We start from the raw sequence: 23,461 nt of genomic DNA, 5'->3' as shown, positions 1-23,461 counted from the left end.
TGCTGAGAAAATCCTCTGTTCGTTGCAAGTGGAATTTTAACCAGCCACACCTTTTTATGAATTGACTAGGTGTAACCTAGATTACCCTGAACTTCTTTGGGGTGCATTGACACATTGTCATCCGAGAGGAAGCTCTAGCTCAGTGCCTGTCTGAAAATTGGGACCATTCAAAGCCCTGCAGTCATTTGGAAAACTGCCCCTGTCGCTTCCTATTTTAGCGCTGATAACTGGAGCAGTTGGATGTAGAGATGAAGTCATCCGAGCCCCTACATCCCCCCTCAACCTTAACACTACACTGCATGCAGTAGAAAGAATTGGCCTCTTTTACAGTCCTGTAGCTTAGGTACGCACTGTACGATGCCCTTTTGTCCCTTCTTCATTCGTCTTTTTCGCTTGAAGGAGCAGCGTCTGCGTTACCTAAAGCAGCAGGAGCGACGTCAGCAACAGACGGCCACAGAAAGTGAGAAGCTGCAGAGGCTGAAGGAGCGGGTGGATAGCCAGGAGGCCAAGCTCAAGAAGATCCGCGCCATGAGGGGCCAGGTGGACTACAGCAAGGTCATCAATGGCAACCTGTGTATGTATCTCTGTACGATATAAACGCATGAAAACATAAGACGTTTTTGAGGTGGTCGTTTTGTGGCGCACACCCAGCTGCAGAGATCGAACAAGTGAGCGGCCTGTTCCACGAGAAGCAGGCTGAGCTACAAACCGCCGTGCTGAGGGTGGAGCAGCTCAGCTTGCAGCTGGAGGACCTCCGCAGGGGGAAGCTCAACGGCATACAGTCAACACTTGGCGGACAAGTGACTGGCACTGCAGCGCTAGAGCTCCGGAAGCTCTACCAGGAGCTTCAGGTATTTCACAGCACACATATGATATCCGACAAAAGTGAGTAATATGTGTACAGGTTGTATAGCAGAATATATTTACTATCAACACACACAGACATTATTGTGTAAGTATCTGCAACACTAGTAAGTACACTTCACAGTGAACATGTCCAAAAGTGTTGATATTTGGTGTAAGCCCCATTGTTGTCTAGCGCTGGCTTAATCCTCTTGGGAATGGGATTCACCACAGATGCACAGGTTGTTAGTGTGATATATGATAACATCAGTTGTGGAGTTGGTGGATATTAAACATATTTTTTCATTCCTACCTCAAATATGCCCTACAGGTGTTCAATAGGGCTCAGGTCTGGAGGAGACATACTTTGAAGCAGATCATGCTTTGTTTCACAATGTCACAGCTAGGGCTTCAGTTATCGATTATTTTCATTATCGAGTAATCTATCGGTTAGTTTGTTCGATTAATCAAGTACCGTAATCGTATAAAAAAATTGTGTTCTTGGCTCAATGGGTATTTTAGGGAAAATAATCAACTTAAACAGAGAATTTTTCTGCTTACCACAAGCTTAATTATTTATTTCTAAAACAAAATACACACAATCAACATTAAAATTGCACTTTTAACATGTGTGCATGACAGGGAACTTATGATAAGTTACGTATTTTCTGACTTATTAAATGTTGTTACACTGTTGGATACTTTTCTTAAACAATGCCAAAGCGTTGAATCATAACGTTCATGTAATTTTAGATGCCACTGTTTGCCGGTTATGGCATTCTGGCTATGGTGTGACGTCACAGCAAGGTGGACATACTTATTAGGACATTTAGTAAAGTGCTGAGCTTCAGGCTGTGAGGAAAGAAAACAAATTTAGGATAAAGTATTATTTTTTTTAATCTAATCTTGGCATGCACATAAAACCTACGTGCAACATGCAGTGACATTAATGCTGCTAAAAGCAGCTTTTTTATGACAGGCTAAAACTATATAATGTTTATGAAGTTTATTTTGTGTATTTTATGTTTCCCGCTTTCAGATACGCAACAAACTAAACCAGGACCAGAACAGCAAGCTGCAGCAGCAGAAGGATCTTCTGAACAAGCGCAACATGGAAGTGACGCTCATGGACAAGCGCATCAGCGAGCTGCGGGAGCGCCTCTACAAGAAAAAAGCTGAGGCACGTCAAAAAGAGAATCTCCCTGTAAGGCTAGAAGCGCTCAACACATCTCAACACTACGACTCTTATTTATTCTTATTCAGGTTTTCTATTAAAGATGACAAAACACCCCAAACCCTGCTGAAAGTTTCTTTATGGCACCTTTTTTTGCTTACTTGTGATTTATATCACATGTTCCTCTGCCTGCAGCTCAGCAGGGCCAATGGACCGCCCTCCCCACAGGCAGGTCCCGGGACGCTGGGCCGTGTGGCGGCTGTGGGTCCTTACATCCAAGTCCCCGTGCCGACCCGACAGGATGCGGGCTACACCTTGCCACCCGAACCTCTGAAACCGCAGAATCTGGGGGTAAATAACCAGGTCAACCAGGGCCGCACCAAGTCAGGTTGGTCCTCTACTTTTGAAATCATATTTCAGATCAAATTTGTAGTAATACTTGTTCCAGTATGTTAGAATTTACACTTGCTGTACGCTTCATTGATAAACACGTATCTAATTAAGGTCCTCAAGATATTACAAACATTCGTTTTGCACTACTACAATAATGCCAATATTGTTAAAATATGAGCTATCAGGAGAAATGAGCATCCAGTTCTTGTACTGGATGTCCTTTGCTAATGCAGGTGTACCTAATGAAGTGTCCTGTGAAAGTATTGTGCAATGATTTCACGTTAAACACCTCTTGCATGAACAATTTTGTGACAACAGATTCTCTCTCCTTCCTACCTGACTTCCCGGTGAATTTTTTCCACCTGCATATGAAATTCTTCAATGTTTCCTTCTTCCTCTCTAACCTTGCTCTCTTCCTGTGTGCTGTGTTGTCTACACCGTGACCTTTCCTTCCCCATCCTCCATTTCTTTTCACTCCTTTCATGTGTCTCCTGTTTGTGATGTTTCTGTCTTGCTGGGTTTGCGGGGTGGGGTGAAGATGGTGCGCGAAAGCCTCCGGGCGCCTGGAAGGTGTCTGATTTAGACATCGTCGTGGACCCGCTACCCCCGCCCTCTCCAGAGTCTCACCCGGGCACTGGCGCCTCCTCCACTTGCTCTGATGGCACGTCCCGTGAGTGCGCAGTGGAGTGGCACCATCTTTTTTATAGAACACTGCACTTTCTGCAGCTTTCCCTCTTTTTCTAATTTTAACCATCTGCCTTTTTTGGGGAATCAACTAGAACTTTTTGGCAAGGGCACACATCATTAACCGTTTTAGTGACATGATTAATCTAGTGATTGATTATTCGTAGCACCAAAGTAGCATGCTGCTGCCATCTTTAAACACTTTGATGCAAAATAATATTAATTCTAGTTGCTGTCATCCCGTGCGCTTCTGTAGACTCACTAGGTGGTTTAATGAAGATTTTTTTGGAGCATCACCGCTTTATATTTTCTCACCGTGACCAAACTCACTTTTAGTTGCAAAAACACTTAACATGGCTTGTTCATGGTAAAGTATTATTAACAATATATCCCCAAATAATGTGTTCGTGCTCACATTGCTTTAACTTAATATGGACTGTTTAAATCTACAGTTTGTCATAATTGTGGAAAAACATAAGATAAGCATTGTGGGTCCATCATATTATTTCAGCTCATTTTGTTTTAATGGTTCCATGCTGTCTTTTTGTAGTGTTGTGTTCTTATGTTTTTTGAAGCACAATTTTTATTTGTATTTTTTCATTTACTTTATTGAAGATAAACAGAACAACATGCATGATTTAAATGTTTTACTATTTAATTGTACTATGCATAATATATAAAATGTTAATCCAAGCATAATATTCATATTTTTCATTTATATGGAATGTCATTGATATATAGTAATGCGTCAAATGCAGATGACAAATTTCACCACATCTAGTGTGTGTGTGACAATCATTGGTACTTTAATCTTTAATCTTAATCTTAATCAATTTGAACTAAGGACTGCATAATAATAACGAACCATTTTGACTGACCTCCAGTGGCCATGCAGTCTCATTACATCTGCTGTTTTTACTCTGCAATTAACTGTGGCCTGCTTGCTGTGCTTTAGCTAATGAAGCTGGTTGGCCTCCTGCGGGTAAGACCGGCACATCTCTAAAGCCTCCCGAGAGAAGAGACTCCGATACGCAGCAGGGTAAGAACCCTCCTTCTGGCTCCCCTGCGGCTCCAAGTGCAGAAAAGGTCAGTGTACTTTCTTCTAATGCTGTTAAATGAGTTTTTTTCTGCTTTTTTTTGCAGTTTTTATTTAAATGCAATTATTTAATTTATTTCATGTTTTCAGGTGCTTGATTCCAAAAAGACAGTGTCGTCCCCTTCCATATGCAAACCCCAACCACCACCCTATGGCTCCCACCTCATTTCTGCCAACTCTGCCAGCTCTCTGGAGCGTCGCAAGGATGCGCCACCACCGCTGCCGCCGCCTCGCCCACTAACAAACCCTCCTGCACCCGCTTGGCCCCGAGTGCCCTCATCCACAGGCTCGTCCTCGCAGCAGATCCAGCAGCGGATCTCGGTGCCGCCGAGTCCCACCTTCCAGCCTCACGTACTGCTCTTCCCGCCCGGCATGAGCGAGCGGCTGGACCCCCCGCCCGCTGTAGCGGTGCGTCCCTTCATCCCAGACAGAGGATCTCGGCCACAGTCACCCAGAAAGGGTCCGGCGACCATGAACTCCAGTTCCATCTATCACATGTACCTCCAGCAGGCAGCGCCAAAGAGTCAGCCCCTAAAACCTGCTCTTAAAGCAGGTAAGACCTTCTTCTTCCTTCCTCTTTCAGCAATTATTTATTCATAAAGGACAATACTGTAAATATGTATATACTATAGAGTACTCAAAGTAAAGTTTGTCGACCAATAGGGATGTAAATCTCACGGTAGGATATGATCACGGTATTAAGCCCACAGTACGATATTATTGTGACATACAGTACAGGCCAAAAGTTTGGACACACCTTCTCATTCAATGGGTTTTCTTTATTTTCATGACTATTTACATTGTGGATTGTCACGGAAGGCATCAAAACTATGAATGAACACATGTGGAGTTACGTATGTACTTAACAAAAAAATGTGAAATAACTGAAAACATGTTTTATATTCTAGTTTCTTCAAAATAGCCACCCTTTGCTCTGATTACTGTTTTGCACACTCTTGGCATTCTTTCGATGACCTTCAAGAGGTAGTCACCTGAAAGGGTTTTCACTTCACAAGTGTCAGTTTTGATGTCTTCAGTGACAATCTACAATGTAAATAGTCATGAAAATAAAGAAAACTCATTGAAATAAGAAGGTGTGTCCAAACTTTTGGCCTGTACTGTATGTCCAAAAAAAAGACTTAATGTAATAGTGTGTAAAAAAAAAAGTGGCAATAAACACTTACTGTAATTGAACAAACATAATGCTCAAATGTTCCAATCATATTATTACTACAAACAAGTATATATATGTATTTTAAATACGCTTTCAGTTAAGTGTCTTTAAACTGACAATATAAACATCCAGTGTAACAAATGTAAAACAATAATGTTCACATAAGTATTTTTCAACTTTTAACTTCAGAGAAACGGTGTCCTCTGTAGTGGACATCTTATATCACTGTGGAGAATGCTGATTGCTGAGGGGACGGCGTGGCGAAGTTGGTAGAGTGGCCGTGCCAGCAATCGGAGGGTTGCTGGTTACTGGGGTTCAATCCCCACCTTCTACCATCCTAGTCACGTCCGTTGTGTCCTTGGGCAAGACACTTCACCCTTGCTCCTGATGGCTGCTGGTTAGCGCCTTGCATGGCAGCTCCCGCCATCAGTGTGTGTATGTGTGTGTGAATGGGTGAATGTGGAAATACTGTCAAAGCGCTTTGAGTACCTTGAAGGTAGAAAAGCGCTATACAAGTATAACCCATTTATCATTTATTATTCTCTGAAAAGTTAACTGTCGATTTAACGTTCAGTAATGTCAATACCTCACCAGCTGATACTTGGCCTCGTTGGCATCAGATATATTTTCCGGGTGAAGGTTTATCAATTAGCTTCTTATATTACTTGTGTTCCCCGCAGTGCAGTGTCGCCAAAAAAATTTTTTGTTCGCGATGCCGCATTTTCTTCTTAAAACATGGAGAACAAGTCTCTTTAAACCACGAGTTCATTTAATGTTATTAAAAAAAAGTCGTTTTTCGAAAAATCACAACTTCTGACCGGCTTTATGTGTCGTCTTGGAAACACTCCAGACGAAGGCGGTGGCATTGCCTTGCAGTATATGCAGACCGAAAAGGTTGTGTTTTAGCCAGGGTTTCTTTGTCTGTTAGCAACATAACTCAAAAAGTTATGGATGGATTTTGATGAAATCTTTAGAAAAAGTCTGAAAAAAGGATCCTTTCTCTCTCTTTTACAACCTCCTAAACAAAGACCTTGCACAATTGCTCTACGCAGAGAATTTTATGGAGACCAGCCAATTCAAAAGTGCCAACAAAAAACTACACTGACCAAGTTTTCATTTTATACCATTGTATACCAATATTTTGGTACCGGTACTAAAATGTATTTCGATACTTTTCTAAATAAAGGGGATCACAAACAAATGGCATTATTGGCTTTATTTTAACAATCTTAGGGTACATTGAACATATGTTTCTTATTGCAATGGAAGAACAATTTTGTACTTAAATAAAATAGTAAACATACTAGACAAATTGCCTTTTAGCAGTAAGTAAACAAAGAAAGGCTCCTAATTAGTCTGCTGATGTATGCAGTAACATATTGTGTCATTTCTCATTCTATTATTTTGTCAAAATTAAAAAAGACAAGCTGTAAAAATGTATTATTATTCCATTTGTTCATTTACTGTTAATATCGGGTTATTTTCCATTTCAACATGTTGTATTTACTCTTCTGTTAAAATGTAATAATCACTTATTCTTCTGTTGTTTGATATTTTACATTAGTTTTGGATGATATTACAAATGTAGGTATCGATCCAATACCAAGTAGTTACATTGGTCATAATTTAAGTTCTTATGTGTCCAGGGACATATTTCCTGAGTTTATGAATATAATATGAATTCAAAAAGAAAAAAGATTTTGTGAGGATAAAAAATATTGATGTAATCATAGTATCGACTAGATACACTCTTGTACTTGGTATCATTACAGTGGATGTCAGGTGTAAATCCACCCAATGCATTTGTTTACATTGTGACGCCTGTGAGCTATCGTATTCTCCTACGGTGTGTAGTGAAGCATGTTTAGCTATTCCTCATCCTGCAGGGATGATACTTGTAAAAAAAACTCACTTTATTTGTCGCAATGGAGGCGAGGATCAGTGATTTAGAAGTAGCTAAAACACTGCCGATTACGAATGGACATTAGCTGGTAGCTAGCAAGCCATGTTTTAATGCACCTCTTCCTGAGGGCGTTTCAGTGTTATAGCTTTACCTTTATCGTTAATTTTTAAACCAAAATCCGTCCATTCTCCCTTTTCTGTCTACACGCTGTCTGCTTGTAAGTTCTCCGTGATTGTGCGCTGCTGAACATGCTCCTCTGCTCGTAAAACCAGCAATGACGTGACGTGACGAGACGACGCGCCGTCATACCCGTTAAAAAAATATATATGGCGAAACAGGTACTTTTTAAACAGTGTAGTACCGTTTTTTTTTCATTAGTATCGCGATACTATACTAGTACCGTTGTACCGTACAATTCTAGTCAGACGTCAATTTTATTGTGATGATTTTCATACCGAAATACCGCAATATCTGTAATAACGTAACACCCCAATCCGCTGAAATTGACTCCTATTTTTGTCTAAATAGCTGGGAACACAAGTGAGTAGTTAGACAATGTGCTGCACAGGGGTAATAATGTCATGATCTGGAGCTGCATGGGTGCTGGGAAGTTATGTCATTTAGGAAACCTAAATTCTCACATGTGGCATTGTGAAGCAGAGCATGATGATAGTGTATATTTTGGCAAGGAGTCACATTGATGCTAACCTATCTTACTTTTTAATCCAGTATATGGGAAGCCCGTCCTCCCTCCCAGCTCGACACCTCCCTCACCTCTACCTTTTGTTCCGCCCGGTGGAGCCTTTCCGTTGCTCCAAGAACCACCAGCCGGCGAGGATATGCTTGATGGCGACCTGGAGGATCATGAAGGGTTATGCCACATGGAGCCATCAGCCCCCCCTCCCAGCGTAGAGAACATCCCACGACCACTCAGCCCAACTAAGCTAACGCCCATGGTACACTCGCCCCTGCGCTACCAAAGTGACGCTGACCTCGAGGTGCTTCGTAAGAAGCTGGCCAATGCGCCGAGGCCCCTGAAGAAGCGCAGCTCCATCACAGAACCAGAGGGCCCAAGTGGGCCTAACATCCAGAAACTGCTCTATCAAAGATTCAACACTCTTGCAGGAGGCATAGAGGGAAGTGTAGGAACTGGGGGAGGTAATGGTGCAGGGACTGGGACACCATTTTACCAGCCTGCAACTCCTCCAGGCTATTTGGGTGGTGACCCAGCTGCAGACAGTGACAATGGCAACCTTCCCCCCGACACTCTCCCTCCGCCACCACCGCCGCCTGATGCAGAGGAGCTGGGCTCAGAGGCTGAGTCTACTGACGCCAACGACAACCAGCCGCTACCTCCGCCACCAGAGGGTCTCGCAGACACCGCTGATTCAGAAGGAGCGGACGACGGTGACGACGACGACGACGAAGACGACAACAACAACAACGTGGGAAGCTCAGAGGCCTTGCTGCCCAGTCCGGTGCCAGAGGTCAGCTCGCCGGAGGAGAGTGGCACTGTGATGACACAACCCTCTGTGAGTGCACTGTCAAAACATAATGGCATGTTCTCTGAGAGATTCTGGGGATACTTTGTGCTATTCACTTAGATTTTTAGGACACTTGAACTAAAAATTGCTGAAATATGCCCAAATCTGGTCATCTTTAAAACATTTTGTGGAGATAACAGATCTTGGTTCCTTTAAATTGTCCTAAAATGACAACGTTGCACAAAAAACTATACGTTTGCTCCACAGGACAAATAAATGTTCCATTGTAAACCATTTTTGACCCAACCTTATGACTTATTTATCTTAACACATACTAACGCAATCATGTATGTTTGGACTCCCATTTGGAGAATCCATAGAAAATAAGTGTTAATTTTACAAGAAAAAAGTTGAAGATTAAAATCGTAATTTTACAAAGAATGTGTCATAATTGTTATGAGGGTGTAGTCATATTACAATAATAAAATTCTCCATTTGTGTTGAAACCTTTTTTTATCCCTATAGTACTGTATTAGTTAATACTGTAGTATAGTGTATCTTGGTAATATTATTACATGATTTTTCTAAAAAAAAACATATGTAAAAATAATACAGTATATATAATCGTTTTACAGCATTTTTTTAGAAAGCTTGTATTTTTGGAGTGGTACTTTTTGTTTTAAAAACAATATTACATGGTAATCTAGGCCTTTTAAAGGGTTAAAAAAATCCTTGTTTAATGTCTGAAAAGATATCAAGCTGAAGTAGTTTAGAAATAATATCTTTTTTACAGCAGTTTTTGCGGAGCTAACAGTATTAGTCATTTTTGTCAAATGTCAGGGAACTGTATTGATCTATCAAAAAAAAAAATAAAAAAATACAAAACTCTTGTATCTTACCTCTTGTGCAGCGCACAAATCTGAAGAAGCCAGAGTCCGAGCGCACTGGTCACGGCTTCAGGGTGAAGTTCAACCCTTTGGCTCTCCTGCTGGACGCCTCACTGGAAGGAGAGTTTGACCTTGTCCAGAGAATTATCTACGAGGTGTGTTAAAGCAATGATTCATTCTCACATTGTGGACCTTAAGCATTGGTCCTTCTCATTTGCAGGTGGAAAATCCCAGTACGCCCAACGACGAAGGCATCACTCCCCTGCATAATGCCGTGTGCGCCGGGCATCACCACATCGTCAAGTTCTTGCTGGATTTCGGTGTGAACGTCAATGCAGCGGACAGCGATGGATGGTCTGTTCAAACACCCAAACTTGTTCTTCACCACTGTGTGTTTTACGCTTTCTTTTAAACTTAACACATTTGTGCAAGCAGGACTCCGCTCCACTGCGCCGCTTCGTGCAACAGCGTCCACCTCTGCAAGTTGCTGGTGGAGTCGGGTGCCGCCATCTTTGCCAGCACCATTAGCGATGTGGAGACGGCCGCCGATAAGTGTGAGGAGATGGAAGAGGGCTACATCCAGTGCTCACAGTTCCTATATGGTAACTACTAGAAATTTGAATCTTTGGGCGCCACAAGATTCGATTCGATTCTTGGGTGTAACTATTCGATTCAGAATCAATTCTCCATTTAAACCGATTCTCGTTTAAAATCAATACTTTTTTAAATAAAATTGGGTGCCCGTTTTATGATTAAATACATCCCTCCATTAAATAGACAAACACTCTAATACATTTTTATTTAGGTTAAAAGAAAACATTTTTTTAAAACAAAATTCTACTGAAACATTTAATAAAGTCAAATACAAATAAGGCAAGAGAATCCAGCACGTTTCTTTTTTAAAGTAAATCTGTACAGCATACATGGACATCTATATAAGCAATACGATTTGCCTGAGTGGCTGGACAGAATGTTTTTTTTCAAATCAATTTTTTGATTAAGAATCGTTACAAATAAAATCGCGATTCATTAATTTTTTAATTTTTTTTGACACCCCTCGTAACTACCAGCTTTATCATACATTAATGACACATTTAATGCAAGCTGTTTGATGCTGTAGAATCATGTACAATCCAGAATATGTTATGCACAGAAATACACTTTCATAACAATTTACCAACTTATTTTTACACTTGCCAGACTGCTAAGAATATCAGGAATTTAGTCTACTTTGCATTTGCAATGTCGCTCATATTGAGTGTTTTGGTGCTTTTACATTTATAACAATAACCTCGCTGATTTTTGCACTTGTGTGACTTAAAAAAAGCAAGTATTCTGCTAAAGTTAGGAGAGTGCTTTTTTCCCTTCTTTTTATTATGTTGCTATTATAAAAATGCCTCTTCTGTGACAGACTATTTCGATTACCATAATTTCTTACGGGAGAAATCAGCTTCAAATCAAATTAATTTTGAATTTTAGATGTTTTGCTGTGTAGTTGACAAAACTCAATTTAGGTGGTTCCCAAAGTATTCAGACCCCTTTAAAATGTTCAATCATTTTATTTCTCATTCATGTACACTCAGCACCCCATCTTGACAGAAAAAACAAATGTAGATAGTTTTTTTTGCCAATTTATTAAAAATAAAAAAACTCATGGATGGTAATTGATGGGATTTTTCCGGTTCCGATTCTACTTTTCATTCTGCTTAACGATTCGGTTCTCTTATCGATTCTCTTATCGATTCTTATTTGGAAAAAAGATAACAAAAAGGGGGATTAGTGTCAAATGTGTTTAGTTTAGCGCTAACATGACCTCAAAAAGCCAACAGTGAAGTTTTAAGAGGCACATAGTATAGAAAAACTATTTTGAAAATAAATACATTTCTGTAGAATTTAACAAAATGTTACATTCCTGTGGAAATTACACAGGAATGTAACATTTTATAACATTTTTCAAACTTTCAAGAATCTGTCATCTGCCTAAAAAATATACCGTGCAAAGGTTTGTTTAAATATACAAGTTGAAACAATGCCGTAGGCTCATAACATGCAACACAAGATATGTCAAGCCCTCTTTTGATATAATGTTGATTATGGCTTACAGTTTATGAAAACCTTGAATTGAAAATCCCAGAAAATGTGGGGTCTTCAAAAACTTAAATCATGATCATCATAATTATGAATAAAGGCTTAACATATGTCACTTTGTATGTAATGACTTTATATCACATATTAATTTTACATTTGAAGTTGAATTGCTGACATGAATGGACTTTTACACAGTATTCTAATTTTATGAGTTCCACCTGTATAATATATTGACTGAGTGAAAATGTTGTTGGAGGAAAACATGCAACTTTTCTCTGACTACAATTGAACATTCACCAACTGAAGGAGCATCAATGTGGCAAGCTTTTGACCACAAACTTAGTCACTGCTGGGTGACATTCATCGTTCCTGGCCGAGTGGTACTCTTCCCTGCCGTGGTGAAAGCTCGCGGCAGACGTGACCTGGAGCTATTACTGCCCGTCTACAAACCACTCAGAATATGTCTGCTCATGCTCACCTAAACGAGAAGGCATTCATTTCAATTTAACAGGTAATAGCGCTAACATTATTATGTGGTATTAGTAGCTGTTGTATTTACTTCAGATGACTGCTGCTGTCTGGGATGAGATCGGCGCGCTTCAAAAACGTTACATTATTTTATAGTTATTGCATGACGTATGGTCAAATGTTTCAGCAAATTTCTCTTATGTCCTCTTGATGAAATGACCATCTTGGAATTATTACAAGTAGTGATATATTTTCTTGTAAAATGTCGGCAAACTTCAGAGCGCTTCTTCCGCCTGGGCACCGCCATGTTGCTGTCTGATGTTACTACGCATGTTGTGTGATGATATCATCCTCACCGGAAGAACCGTTAAGGGAATCATTTGAAAAAATGGCAAGCAAGTCCAAGGAAGTGATACACTCGGAGAACCTGTTTTCGATTCCCATCCCTATGCATAAATATTCAGGCCTTTTTGCTCACTACTTTGTTGATGCACCTTTGGCAGCAATTACAGCCTCAAGTCTTTTTGAATATGATGCCACAAGCTCGGCACACCTGTCTTTGGGCAGTTTCGCCCATTCCTCTTTGCAGCACCTCTCAAGGTTGGATGGACAGCGTTAGTTTTAATCCCGGATGTCTCTGTACATAGCTGCATTCATATTCTCCTCTATCCTGACTAGTCTCTCAGTTCCTGCCGCTGAAAACCATCCCCACAGCATGATGCTGCCACCACCATGCTTCACTGTGGGGATGTTATTGGCCTGGTGATGAGCGGTGCCTGGTTTCCTCCAAACATTATGCCTGGTATTCACACCAAACTGTCTCTCATCAAACCAGAGAATATTGTTTCTCTTGGTCTCAGAGTTTTTTAGGTGCATTTTGGCAAACTTTTTACTAAGAAATGTCTTCCGTCTGGCCTCTATACCATACAGGCCTGATTGGTGGTTTGCTGCAGAGATGGTTTTCCTTCTGTAAGGTTCTCCTCTCTCCACAGAGGAATGCTGTAGCTCCGACAGAGTGATTATAAGGTTCTTGGTCACCTCCCTGACTAGACTAAGATGAATGCAGCAATATACAGACATCCTGGATGAAAACCAACACTTCCCATCCAACCTGATGAAACTTTAGAGGTGCTGCAAAGAGTTATGGGCGAAACTGCCCAAAGATAGGTGTGCCAAACTTGTTGCATCACATTCAAAAAGACAAGAGGCTGTGATTGCTGCCAAAGGTGCATCATCAAAGTACTGAGCAAAGGCTGTGAATACTTATGTTCATGTTCTTTTTGAGTTTCAATAAATTTGCAAAAAAATTTACATTTCTGTTTTTTATTTGTCGAGATGGTGTGTACATTATTGAGAATTAAAAGGAACTTTTTTAATTTTAGCAAATGGCCACAATGAAACAAAAGAGGGACAAATTTGAAGGGGACTCAATACTTTCTGTACCCACTCTGAATCCTGATAATAAAATCAAATATGAAAATATGTCAAATATCCAATTAGAAGAAAATATGCAGGGCTAGAAGCTGTAATGCCGAACTGACTTTAATCCAGATCTGATCCAGATAGTTTAAGATGAATGACTGTGTGGTTTCCCTCCAGGTACTGGTACCTGGGGATAGGCTGATTGGCCACACTAAATTGGCCCTAAAGTGTGAATGGTTGTCTGTCTATCTGTTGGCCCTGTGATGAGGTGGCAGCTTGTCCAGGATGTACCCTGCCTTCCGCCCAAGTGCAGCTGGCATAGGCTCCAGCCTCCCCGCGACCCCCCACCCAAAAAAAGGGACAGACGGCCGAAAATGGATAGATGGAAGATTTAAAGTTGAAAAGATGTCTTAAATTGCAGAGTGTTTTTTCCCCTGCCCAGGCGTTCAGGAAAAGATGGGTGTCATGAACAAGGGCACGGTGTACGCCCTGTGGGTGTATGAAGCTCAAAACCAGGACGAGCTGTCCTTCGGCGAGGGGGACGCCATCACCATCCTGCGGCGACAAGACAACAGCGAAACTGAGTGGTGGTGGGCGCAGCTGGAGGACACCGAGGGCTACGTGCCTCGGAACCTTCTGGGGGTATTTGAAAAAAAATATTAGAACTTTGTCTCCTTCCCATTCTAATAGACTCCTAATTCATATCGCCTATTTTTGCAGCTCTACCCTCGGATCAAACCTCGCCAGCGCTCCCTGGCGTAGCATCCCCAGCTGGTGGAGGGACAAGACCAAGAGCAGAGAACAAAAAAAAGCCTCAAGAACCAACTTCGTCTTCTCCTGGCGGCCATACATACATATATTTATTTAAACACACACAATAGACACTCTAAATGCGAAAAATCCCCTAAATCCTTCCATCCCATTGGCTCCTTCAGTAGACACTACACCGCTGTAACTTCTCCAAACCTTTTTCTTTTTCTTCCACATGGTCACACATGTTGCTGATGGGACATTTATTTGTAGTTGTGTTTTTTTGTCTTATTTAAAACTGACCCGCTAGAATGAACCCAAATGTTTGCTTTCAACCACCAAAAAATGCAATAGATTTCACATATTTTTTTATTTTTTGGGGGGGATGGGATACGCTGTAGGAAAAGCTCTTTTTAGTTTTAGAGAGCACATCACAACAAAAGAAGCGTGTCATGCACAGAATGATTTGACTGACTGTCCTGAGTTGCATTTTGTAAGGATTCCGTCAATTCAGCATTGTTTTCTCCAAATATGCTGCTATGGTTATTGTGGAAATGTTTTTGATGGTTAAAACAACTTGAACATTGATTCGGAAGGAAAATGTGGATATTTTTTTTTATTTTGAATGAACTCATACACTCAAATTGGTGATCATTTTCTTGACTTCACATAGTGATGACCCAGTTTGTTTTCACAACTTCTGAAGCCTTTAAATCTCAGGACCAACACGGTGCTGCTGACACTGTTCCACCATTGTGTTCCTATTTTCATGCTCACGTGGCTCGAGCAACAAACCAAACACAGCCGATGTAAGTTATTTTTCACGAGAGTGGAACAGTTAAGTCAAGACGTTAAAGGCACCGTCTGGTTAATTACTCCTTCCAAGTTATCACCAATCCCATCCAGGTACTACACTGTACATGAAACATGATCTGCAGTCCATCAGTGTGTTTTGAACCGGAGTGAGTGAGTATAATGCAAAGTGAGCAACAGGCCCACTGAAATATGTACATAGTGTGAGGAGGATGCTATCTTTTGTTTGCTGTATGGACAGATGGGCTTTCTCTATGATGTTGTACTCACACACTCACACACACAAATCTGTAAATGTCAACAATAAATCCTAAATCTATAGCAAGACTCACAAGTGTTTGTGTTAAAATACTGAAGTTCACTTTTATGCCGTTTGGGGTCACCAAAGCACTTTCGTATTTTCGTGTGATGTGTTCAAGAACGTAACGTGTCTAATCTGCTGCAACGTTACTAATAGTTTGTTGCTAAAAGCTTTATTAGCAAGTATGTGCCAGGCATAAAAACAATAAAAAAAATATATGCCAGATATAAATTGCATTGAAAGTAATGCGTACACTAAAGTACTGAATAGACTACAGTGTAATTAGAAATTATTCCTTATAAATGTACTATTAAAGTTTACCTATATAGTCATTAATCACAAGTGCAAATGTAAATACAACGTAATGGGACCCAGTTTTCTTTAAAAACTAAGTATAATTCATTCAGTACTGTAGTTTGTTGCTAATAATGTGTCACTAAACATGGATATGTCAAACGTCGACAGTGTATAGTGTACTTCCGGTATCATACATACGGTATTACTATTGGTTCCCCTGGCCCATGCGCAGTGAGTTTTGGAGTAAAGCGATGACGTCACGCGCGGGTCCGACCAACAGCCAGTCGTTTAAAACCATCTCGCTGCTGCCGCCTTAGACCGCAGTCTCGCAACCACTCTTGTCTTACTTCTTCCCACCAGCCCAGGAAAAGGAGCATGTCCATCACCACCAGGTAAGACAAACCCCCTTTCATTTAATTTCTTGTCGCCAACGGCGAAGGAGCAAATAAAAAGAAAGCTGGGCAGTGTTTGGTCGCTCGAGGGTGACGTCAACAGTCAACACAAGTTGTCATCTAAGCTAGCTTCTTTGACACAAAGTAAAAGTCAAAACAAATGGGTCACTCTTAATGTATTAACTGCAATGAGTGTTTTTTTTTAATGGTATAAGTTGTCTCTTTGTGGGGGAAACTGTACTGAAAGTGAAGCTTAAAAGAATGCTACTGAAAGGACAATAACCGTCAAAAGCATCCACTATCCAGGTCTGACAGTGAATGCATCATCCGCCATGTTTGTTTTTATACAATATAAACATAAGTGTATTGATACTTGCACTGTATTTTGATTTCATCTGTATGTACTGCAAATGCAGTGCTTTATTACATTTGGGTGCACCTGTTGCTGATGATATGTGTTGGTAAAGCTGTTCTAATGGCACAATTGTCTTCAGGGTGTCCAAAGTGTGACCCATGGGCCATTTGCAGCCCGGAGCTCCATTTGAATTGGCCCACTGCATATTCTATACATACACAGAAGCATAGGCGCCGATCTACATTTCTGCCAGTGGGGGCTCGAACGGGCGGTAAATCTGACGCTACTTTTCTCTACACTAAGCCGGATAACCCTTTAAACGAATAATTATTTAGCCTAAGCCCCGTTTCAGCCACACTAAACTATCGTTTAAGGTTCCCCTCCTCGGGCAATTTTTTTACGCGGGTAAGTGCGCCGTGTATTTCTTGACTCTCCGTCTCTTAGCTTTGTATGGATTCATTGATCGTGTACAAACTGAGTTCGGAGAGGAAGTAACGCCAGAAAGACCGCGCCCCACACAGGAAGTGACGTCAGAAAGAACGCGCCACAGCCAGCTTGATAATAAAGCGGTTTCGTAAATTCGGAGGTAACCACTTGAAATATGGAGGCGAGTCATCCAGACATGCCCGTGTTTCTCCTTCCGTCTGTACAGACGCTTGTGGAAAGCACACATGAATACCTTAAGAGAAAGCGATTGCAGCTATTTGGGATACAACACTTCTCAGACGGCAAGAGAACTTTTCAATGTCCAGCTCAGTTGTGATTCTACTTACCGGAAAACTTTGTCCATTTGTCGAAGGAGAGACAACGAGAATGCGGGCTACCGTGGATGTAATTATTTTGAAAAAAAAGGTAGCGTGTGCTTTGTATTACCTGGCGTCGAGGGAAGACTGCGGAAAACGGCGAATGCTTTTGGACTAACAAAGCAGGCTGTATCAGTTATTGTCCGCCATATTGTCCGCCATGTATGTCGCGGACTCAACGTCTAGGTCCAAAGTATACAAAGTCACCAAAAAGGAATGGACAATGAAAGTGAAGGCAAAAGAGTGAGGAGTGTCCTGACCAGATATCTAGATCCCTAGACTTGGACTTAGACTTGGACTTAGACAAACTTTAATGATCCACAAGGGAAATTGTTCAACACAGTAGCTCAGTTACAATGATGGAAAGTGTAAGGATGGAAAGGACAATGCAGGTATAAATAGACTAATATAGCTATTAAAAAAATCTAACATATATACGAATATATACATATGTGTACAGAATAATTTATATACAGATATTATATTATGTCTATAACATATATACAATATAAACCAATGACCATGTACAATATTACAGTATATACAGTATATATGACAGCAGCAGCATAAAATAGAGAATAGATCAATCAATCAATCAATCAATGTTTATTTATATAGCCCTAAATCACAAGTGTCTCAAAGGGCTGTACAAGCCACAACGACATCCTCGGTACAGAGCCCACATACGGGCAAGGAAAAACTCACCCCAGTGGGACGTCAGTGAATGACTATGAGAAACCTTGGAGAGGACCGCATATGTGGGTAACCCCGCCCCTCTAGGGGAGACCGAAAGCAACGGATGTCGAGATCCAGCAGGAAATAGAAAATAGACATTATAAACATTATAAACAAAGAAGTAGCTAACATGTCAGGTGTCAGGTAATAGGCAGATGTCATCTATTGCTGTATGGTGAGTGATTATACAGCTGGATGGAGTACGGAATGAAGGAGTTCTTGAATCGCACAGTGCGGGAAGGAAGTTGAAGGAGCCTGTTGGAGTATGAGCTCCGCTGTCCCTTAATTGTCAGGTGGAGTGGGTGGGCAGGATTGTCCGTGATGGCGAGCAGTTTGTCCAGTGTCCTCCTATCCCTCACTGACACAAACGCCTCCAACTGCGTTCCAATAGTTTGGCCGGTTTTCCGGATGAGTTTATCAATTGAGATAGATTGTTGTCAAATGTTCTTTGTCACATTGTGTACTTTCGTGTCCAATAAAGATTTGATTAATTTATGATGCTCAGGTGTGATTCACTACAATAGGGCCCCACAGCACACTGGATTCCTGTTAATTGGAAATACCACAACACTGGATATTGTTCAGATAAGTTAAATTTAAGAACTTGCACACAAAGCAACACTGGAGGTGACTAGGACGTGCACATTTTCCGCGCATGTGTATTAGGTCTCGTTTCGCCGGCTGACAGAGTCAGCGAGGGGGTCTTGAACGACCATTGTGTGTGTGTGTGTGTGTGGACAAGGATAAGGTTAGGTGGGATTTACCCTAGATAACCTTAGCCGGTTTAGTGTAGAAGGGGCTTGAGTGGTTTTTGCTTGGTGGTGAGAAAGAATTTGCCATCAATCCCACGTGGGTGCTCGGGCCCCGAAGCACCCACGGGATCGGCGCCTATGCACAGAAGCATTCCTTTGCAGTTCTGCTTCGGCGTTTAGTGCATGTCGTGCAGTTCTCTGCTGTAACATTGTTATTGCAAGTCCAGAATCGGAGGTGGCATTCACAATGGCGGTCTGTAAGCTCTCTGAACGACTTGTATACACTAGGGATGTCCCGATCCAGGTTTTTGCACTTCCGATCCGATATTGTTTTTGCACTTCCGATCCGATACCGATACTGACCGATACTGGCCTATCCGAGCATGTATTAAAGTTTAAAGTTATTTAGCCTACTTAGTTGTCAGAATCATGTTGAAAAGGGTTTTAGTACTCTTGATAACAACTAGCCAGCTGAATTAGGGGAGTTTGAATAATACACAATGGTTGGTAACAAGAAACTGACCTGTTTATTCAAGGATAAACACAAAATAGACAAAATTATACATGACAAACAGAAATGGCATCATTGAACTAGGGCTGGGCGAGATGGCCTTTTTTTAATATTGTGATATTTTAAGGCCCTATTGTGATACACGATATATATTTCGATATTTTGCCTTAGCCTTGAATGAACACTTGATGCATATAATCACAGCAGTATGATGATTCTATGTGTTTTGATTGATTGATTGAGACTTTTATTAGTAGGTTGCACAGTGAAGTACATATTCCATACAATTGACCACTAAATAGATAGATAGATAGTACTTTATTGATTGGTAACACCCGAATAAGTTTTTCAACTTTTTTAAGTCGGGGTCCACTTAAATTGATTCATGATACAGATATATACTATCAGATATATACTATCATCATAATACAGTCATCACACAAGATAGTCACATTGAATTATTTACATTATTTATAATCCGGGGTGTGGAGGGGGGTGCCGGATGTAAGTGTCAAAAAGACAGCCAAAAGAGTTTGATATGAGAATAAATCTAAAGTTAAAATATAGGGTAGAAATGCACCCATTTGCAGGAAATGTAGTCTTTCATCCATCCATTTTTTACCGCTTATTCCCTTCGGGGTCGCGGGGGGCGCTGGAGCCTATCTCAGCTACAATCGGGCGGAAGGCGGGGTAAACCCTGGACAAGTCGCCACCTCATCGCAGGGCCAACGCAGATAGACAGACAACATTCACACTCACATTCACACACTAGTCTTGATTTTCAAAATTTTCTTTCAAGGCTTGCATGTCTACATTAAAACATTCTTCTTCATACTGCATTAATATATGCTACTTTTAAACTTTCATGCAGAGAAGGAAATCACAACTAAAAAAATAACTAATTTTTTCATACGGTGTTGATGTGGAAATTTTTGCCTCTGCATTTTGATGGTGTGGGTGTGTGGCACCGAATGGAGATAAGCGTCTCGACAGACGTTACAATATTTGAACAATGATGACGAAAACTGTTTTCTCTGTCGTGTCCGTGTGTCGAAAATTGTTATGCGCTTCTTTTTTTTTATTTGATTTTGTGCCTGGTATAGATTTGCCGTGCGCAGAGGACGCTTGAGCAGTGCGCAATTGCACAGGCGCGCACCTTAGAGGGAACGTTGCTCGCACGGCTACGCTAGCATCACAGCTAACGTTAGCCATGCTGCTACCTCTCTGCTCGGGGAGGGCGTATACGGGGGCGGCATGGCGTAGTGCAGGGGTGTCAAAGTCAAATGGACGGAGGGCCAAATAAAAAATTTAGCTACAAGCCGAGGGCCGGACTGTTCGAATGTTCATTGAAAAAATTTTAAATGACGCATATAGTCTAGTGAACCTAATTGAACCTACTGAAAACCTAACAAATATATTCCAATATGATCAGATAAATAAAGCAATATTTTCTTATGGCTCTGTCAGTAATCTTTAATTTTCAACAGACACAAAAGACAAATTTCCTTTATATAAAAATCCCCATAACATGAACATTAAATGAAAGAAACCGGTATTCAAGGCACCATCAGTAGCCTATATTTTCTATTTTAGCAAAAGTGGGCTAAATTTACTTCAAAGAAAAAAACAATAATAGCAATTTTCTATCATCCACTCAACTGAAATATTTTTAAAATATAATTAAATTGAAATACAATAAAATAAAGTGCAAAAATCTATAAATCAAAAACAACACTTTGTTTAAGGAGAAGTAACATGCAGTGAAAACAAATATTAAACTTTAACTTTTAAACTTGAATTGAGTAAAAACTCTAAATATGTGATTGCACAGTAATGTTCACATTAAACCCCCCTCCTCCCTCCGTGGGAGGGAGGCGAGTTGGGTGCCCGAAACCCCCCGCTGGTTTCGGCCCGCCCCTTGGCGCGCGTGGCACGGCGGGCTCCGCGACCCTACGGCTGGCCCTCGTGGCTTGACGGCGGGCGCGTCCCGACGGGCCGCGCGTAGGGGTCAAACGCAGAAGTCTCAGGGCCTCGTGGTGAGGGGGTGGCCTGCGGGTTTCGGCCCGCTTGACCCCCCCGCTCCGCTTGGCGCGCGCGGCACATGACGGGTTCCGCCACCGACGCTCGGGCTGCAGCCCGACGGTGGTGCGGGCCCGGCGGTGACGCGCGGTTTGGGGAAACAAAGCAGAAGTCTCAGGGCCTCGGGGCCGGGTTTCGGCCCGCCCCCTTGGCGCGCGTGGCACGGCGGGCTCCGCGACTGACGGCCGGGCTGCAGCCCTTCGGCCGGCAGGCGCGTCCCGGCGGGCCGCTCGCCCCCTTTCGGAACCTTGGACCGGCATCCGCTTGGTGCGTGTAAAAGATCTGCGGTCTAAAAAAAAAAAAAGATCTGCGGTCTGCGGGCCGGTTCTAATAATAAATCAAGATCATCCCAAGGGCCGTAAAAAACCTTCTCGCGGGCCGGATATGGCCCGCGGGCCTTGACTCTGACATATGTGGCGTAGTGGGTAGAGCGCCCGTGTCAGAAACCTGAGGGTTGCAGGTTCGCTCCCCGCCTCTTACCATGCCGTTGTGTCCTTGGGCGGGACACTTCACCCTTGCCCCCGGTGCCACTCACACCGGTGAATGAATGATAGGTGGTGGTCGGAGGGGCCGTAGGCGCAAATTGGCAGCCACGCTTCCGTTAGTCTTCCCCAGGGCAGCTGTGGCTACGAAAGTAGCTTACCACCACCAGGTGTGAATGAATGATGGGTTTTTAACATGTAAAGCGACTTTGAGTACTTAGAAAAGCGCTATATAAATCCCAGGTATTATTATTATTATTATTATTATACGTATGTGACGTATGACGTGACAGTATGTGACGTGTGTAAGAAGGTGCGCTTGCTGTCTGTGAGAGGGAGACACAGAAAAGAGTGAGAAGAGCCTGTCGTGTAATGCCAGCCGCTAAAAGCAACTGCGTGAGAATCCACAGACCTGTGGATGTGTTGAAGGTGTGCTGGAAAATGCGGAACAGAAATTAGGGAGCAGCAGAAAAGTGGAATGTATTATTACATCGGTGCGTTGGAAAACACCGACCGGACCTTTTTTTAAAACTGGATCTGGATCGGCATTTTCCCATGCCTTGCCGATACGCATTTTTTGGCAAATATCGGCGGCCGATCCGATCCAAATATCGGATTGGGACATCCCTAGTATACACGCACAAAATGATGCAAAAAAATCACAGCCATTTTTTGGCCCGTGCTGATGCGTCGTGAGGTTCGATTTGTTTTTAAAGTTGATACAAGAGAAGTCATTTCAGTAGCAACGCACTCTTGACAAAACAGTAACTTTGGCTGCATGCTTTGAATGGGAAAACCTTGAGTCATTAAATGCAAGCTTCCAAAATTGACGGCCAATAATCCAAAATAAACCTTAACAAAAAACTTTGTGTTATAGTTAAAGCAATTTACTGTTCCGTTAGTTCAGTTTCAGTTTATTTGGAACATGCATACGATACAATGTAATGCATCACATATTTCCCGTTGTTTCATTACAGCACGTCCGAAAAGGAGTAGGAAGAAGCTGAGTTTATTTAATCCTACCCCTTTTCATACCGTTGCAATTTTATCCAATTTCCGTGTTCTCTGTAACAGAACAGTGAACAAATAAATAATATACCACTGTAAGCAAACAAATATTAAATACATAAATAATCTTTGTCTCAATAAACTTTTTTTTTTAAAAAGGGTTCAAAATGTTCATCATAATTCTTGTTCTGTGAACTTTGTGAACACTTGTAGTTTGAACAGTCTCTTAAACTGAATCATATTGGTGCTTTGTTTGATTTCTTTGGTTAATCCATTCCACAATTTAATTCCACCTACAGATATGCTAAAGGTTTTAAGTGTTGTACGAGCATACAAATGTTTTAAATGAGATTTTCCTCTAAGGTTATGTTTCTCCTCTTTTGTTGAGAAGAATTGTTGTACATTCTTGGGTAGCAGGTTATAGTTTTCCTTGTATATAATTTTAGCTGTTTGCAAATGCACCGAATCGTTGAATTTCAATAATTGTGATTTAATAAATAAAGGCTGAGTATGTTCTCTATATCCAACATTTATGTGTTATTCTAATTGATCTTTTTTATAACACAG

General features: G+C 41.5%; 2 protein-coding genes across 7 annotated transcripts in view; both read left to right on the top strand.

Moving 5' to 3' along the window:
• ppp1r13bb (protein phosphatase 1, regulatory subunit 13Bb) overlaps positions 1–15,496 on the top strand; it is a 52,442-nt gene extending 36,946 nt beyond the window's left edge. For 3 of the 5 annotated variants that reach the window (XM_062044530.1, XM_062044529.1, XM_062044526.1), the window contains 12 exons: positions 400–574; positions 652–851; positions 1,883–2,047; positions 2,213–2,405; positions 4,050–4,180; positions 4,281–4,743; positions 7,997–8,799; positions 9,662–9,793; positions 9,859–9,992; positions 10,074–10,240; positions 14,059–14,258; positions 14,337–15,496. In XM_062044530.1, the coding sequence (XP_061900514.1) occupies positions 400–574; positions 652–851; positions 1,883–2,047; positions 2,213–2,405; positions 4,050–4,180; positions 4,281–4,743; positions 7,997–8,799; positions 9,662–9,793; positions 9,859–9,992; positions 10,074–10,240; positions 14,059–14,258; positions 14,337–14,378 (2,805 nt within the window). In that variant the 3' untranslated portion in view covers positions 14,379–15,496. The remainder of the gene's footprint in view (positions 1–399; positions 575–651; positions 852–1,882; positions 2,048–2,212; positions 2,406–4,049; positions 4,181–4,280; positions 4,744–7,996; positions 8,800–9,661; positions 9,794–9,858; positions 9,993–10,073; positions 10,241–14,058; positions 14,259–14,336) is intronic. The other 2 variants (XM_062044527.1, XM_062044528.1) reach the window with 2 other exon arrangements.
• A 529-nt stretch (positions 15,497–16,025) lies between these two features.
• The window catches only part of LOC133648433 (disheveled-associated activator of morphogenesis 1-like), a 118,384-nt gene continuing 110,948 nt past the window's right edge, over positions 16,026–23,461 (top strand). For both annotated transcript variants that reach the window (XM_062044518.1, XM_062044516.1), the window contains exon 1: positions 16,026–16,169. The gene's annotated coding sequence lies outside the window, so the exon portion shown is untranslated. The remainder of the gene's footprint in view (positions 16,170–23,461) is intronic.

Source organism: Entelurus aequoreus, linkage group LG04 (genome assembly GCF_033978785.1).
Source record: "Entelurus aequoreus isolate RoL-2023_Sb linkage group LG04, RoL_Eaeq_v1.1, whole genome shotgun sequence".
Classification (NCBI taxonomy): Eukaryota; Metazoa; Chordata; class Actinopteri; order Syngnathiformes; family Syngnathidae; genus Entelurus; species Entelurus aequoreus.
The sequence above is the reverse complement of the archived record's forward strand: the minus strand, read 5'-3'. Positions and strand labels throughout refer to the sequence as shown.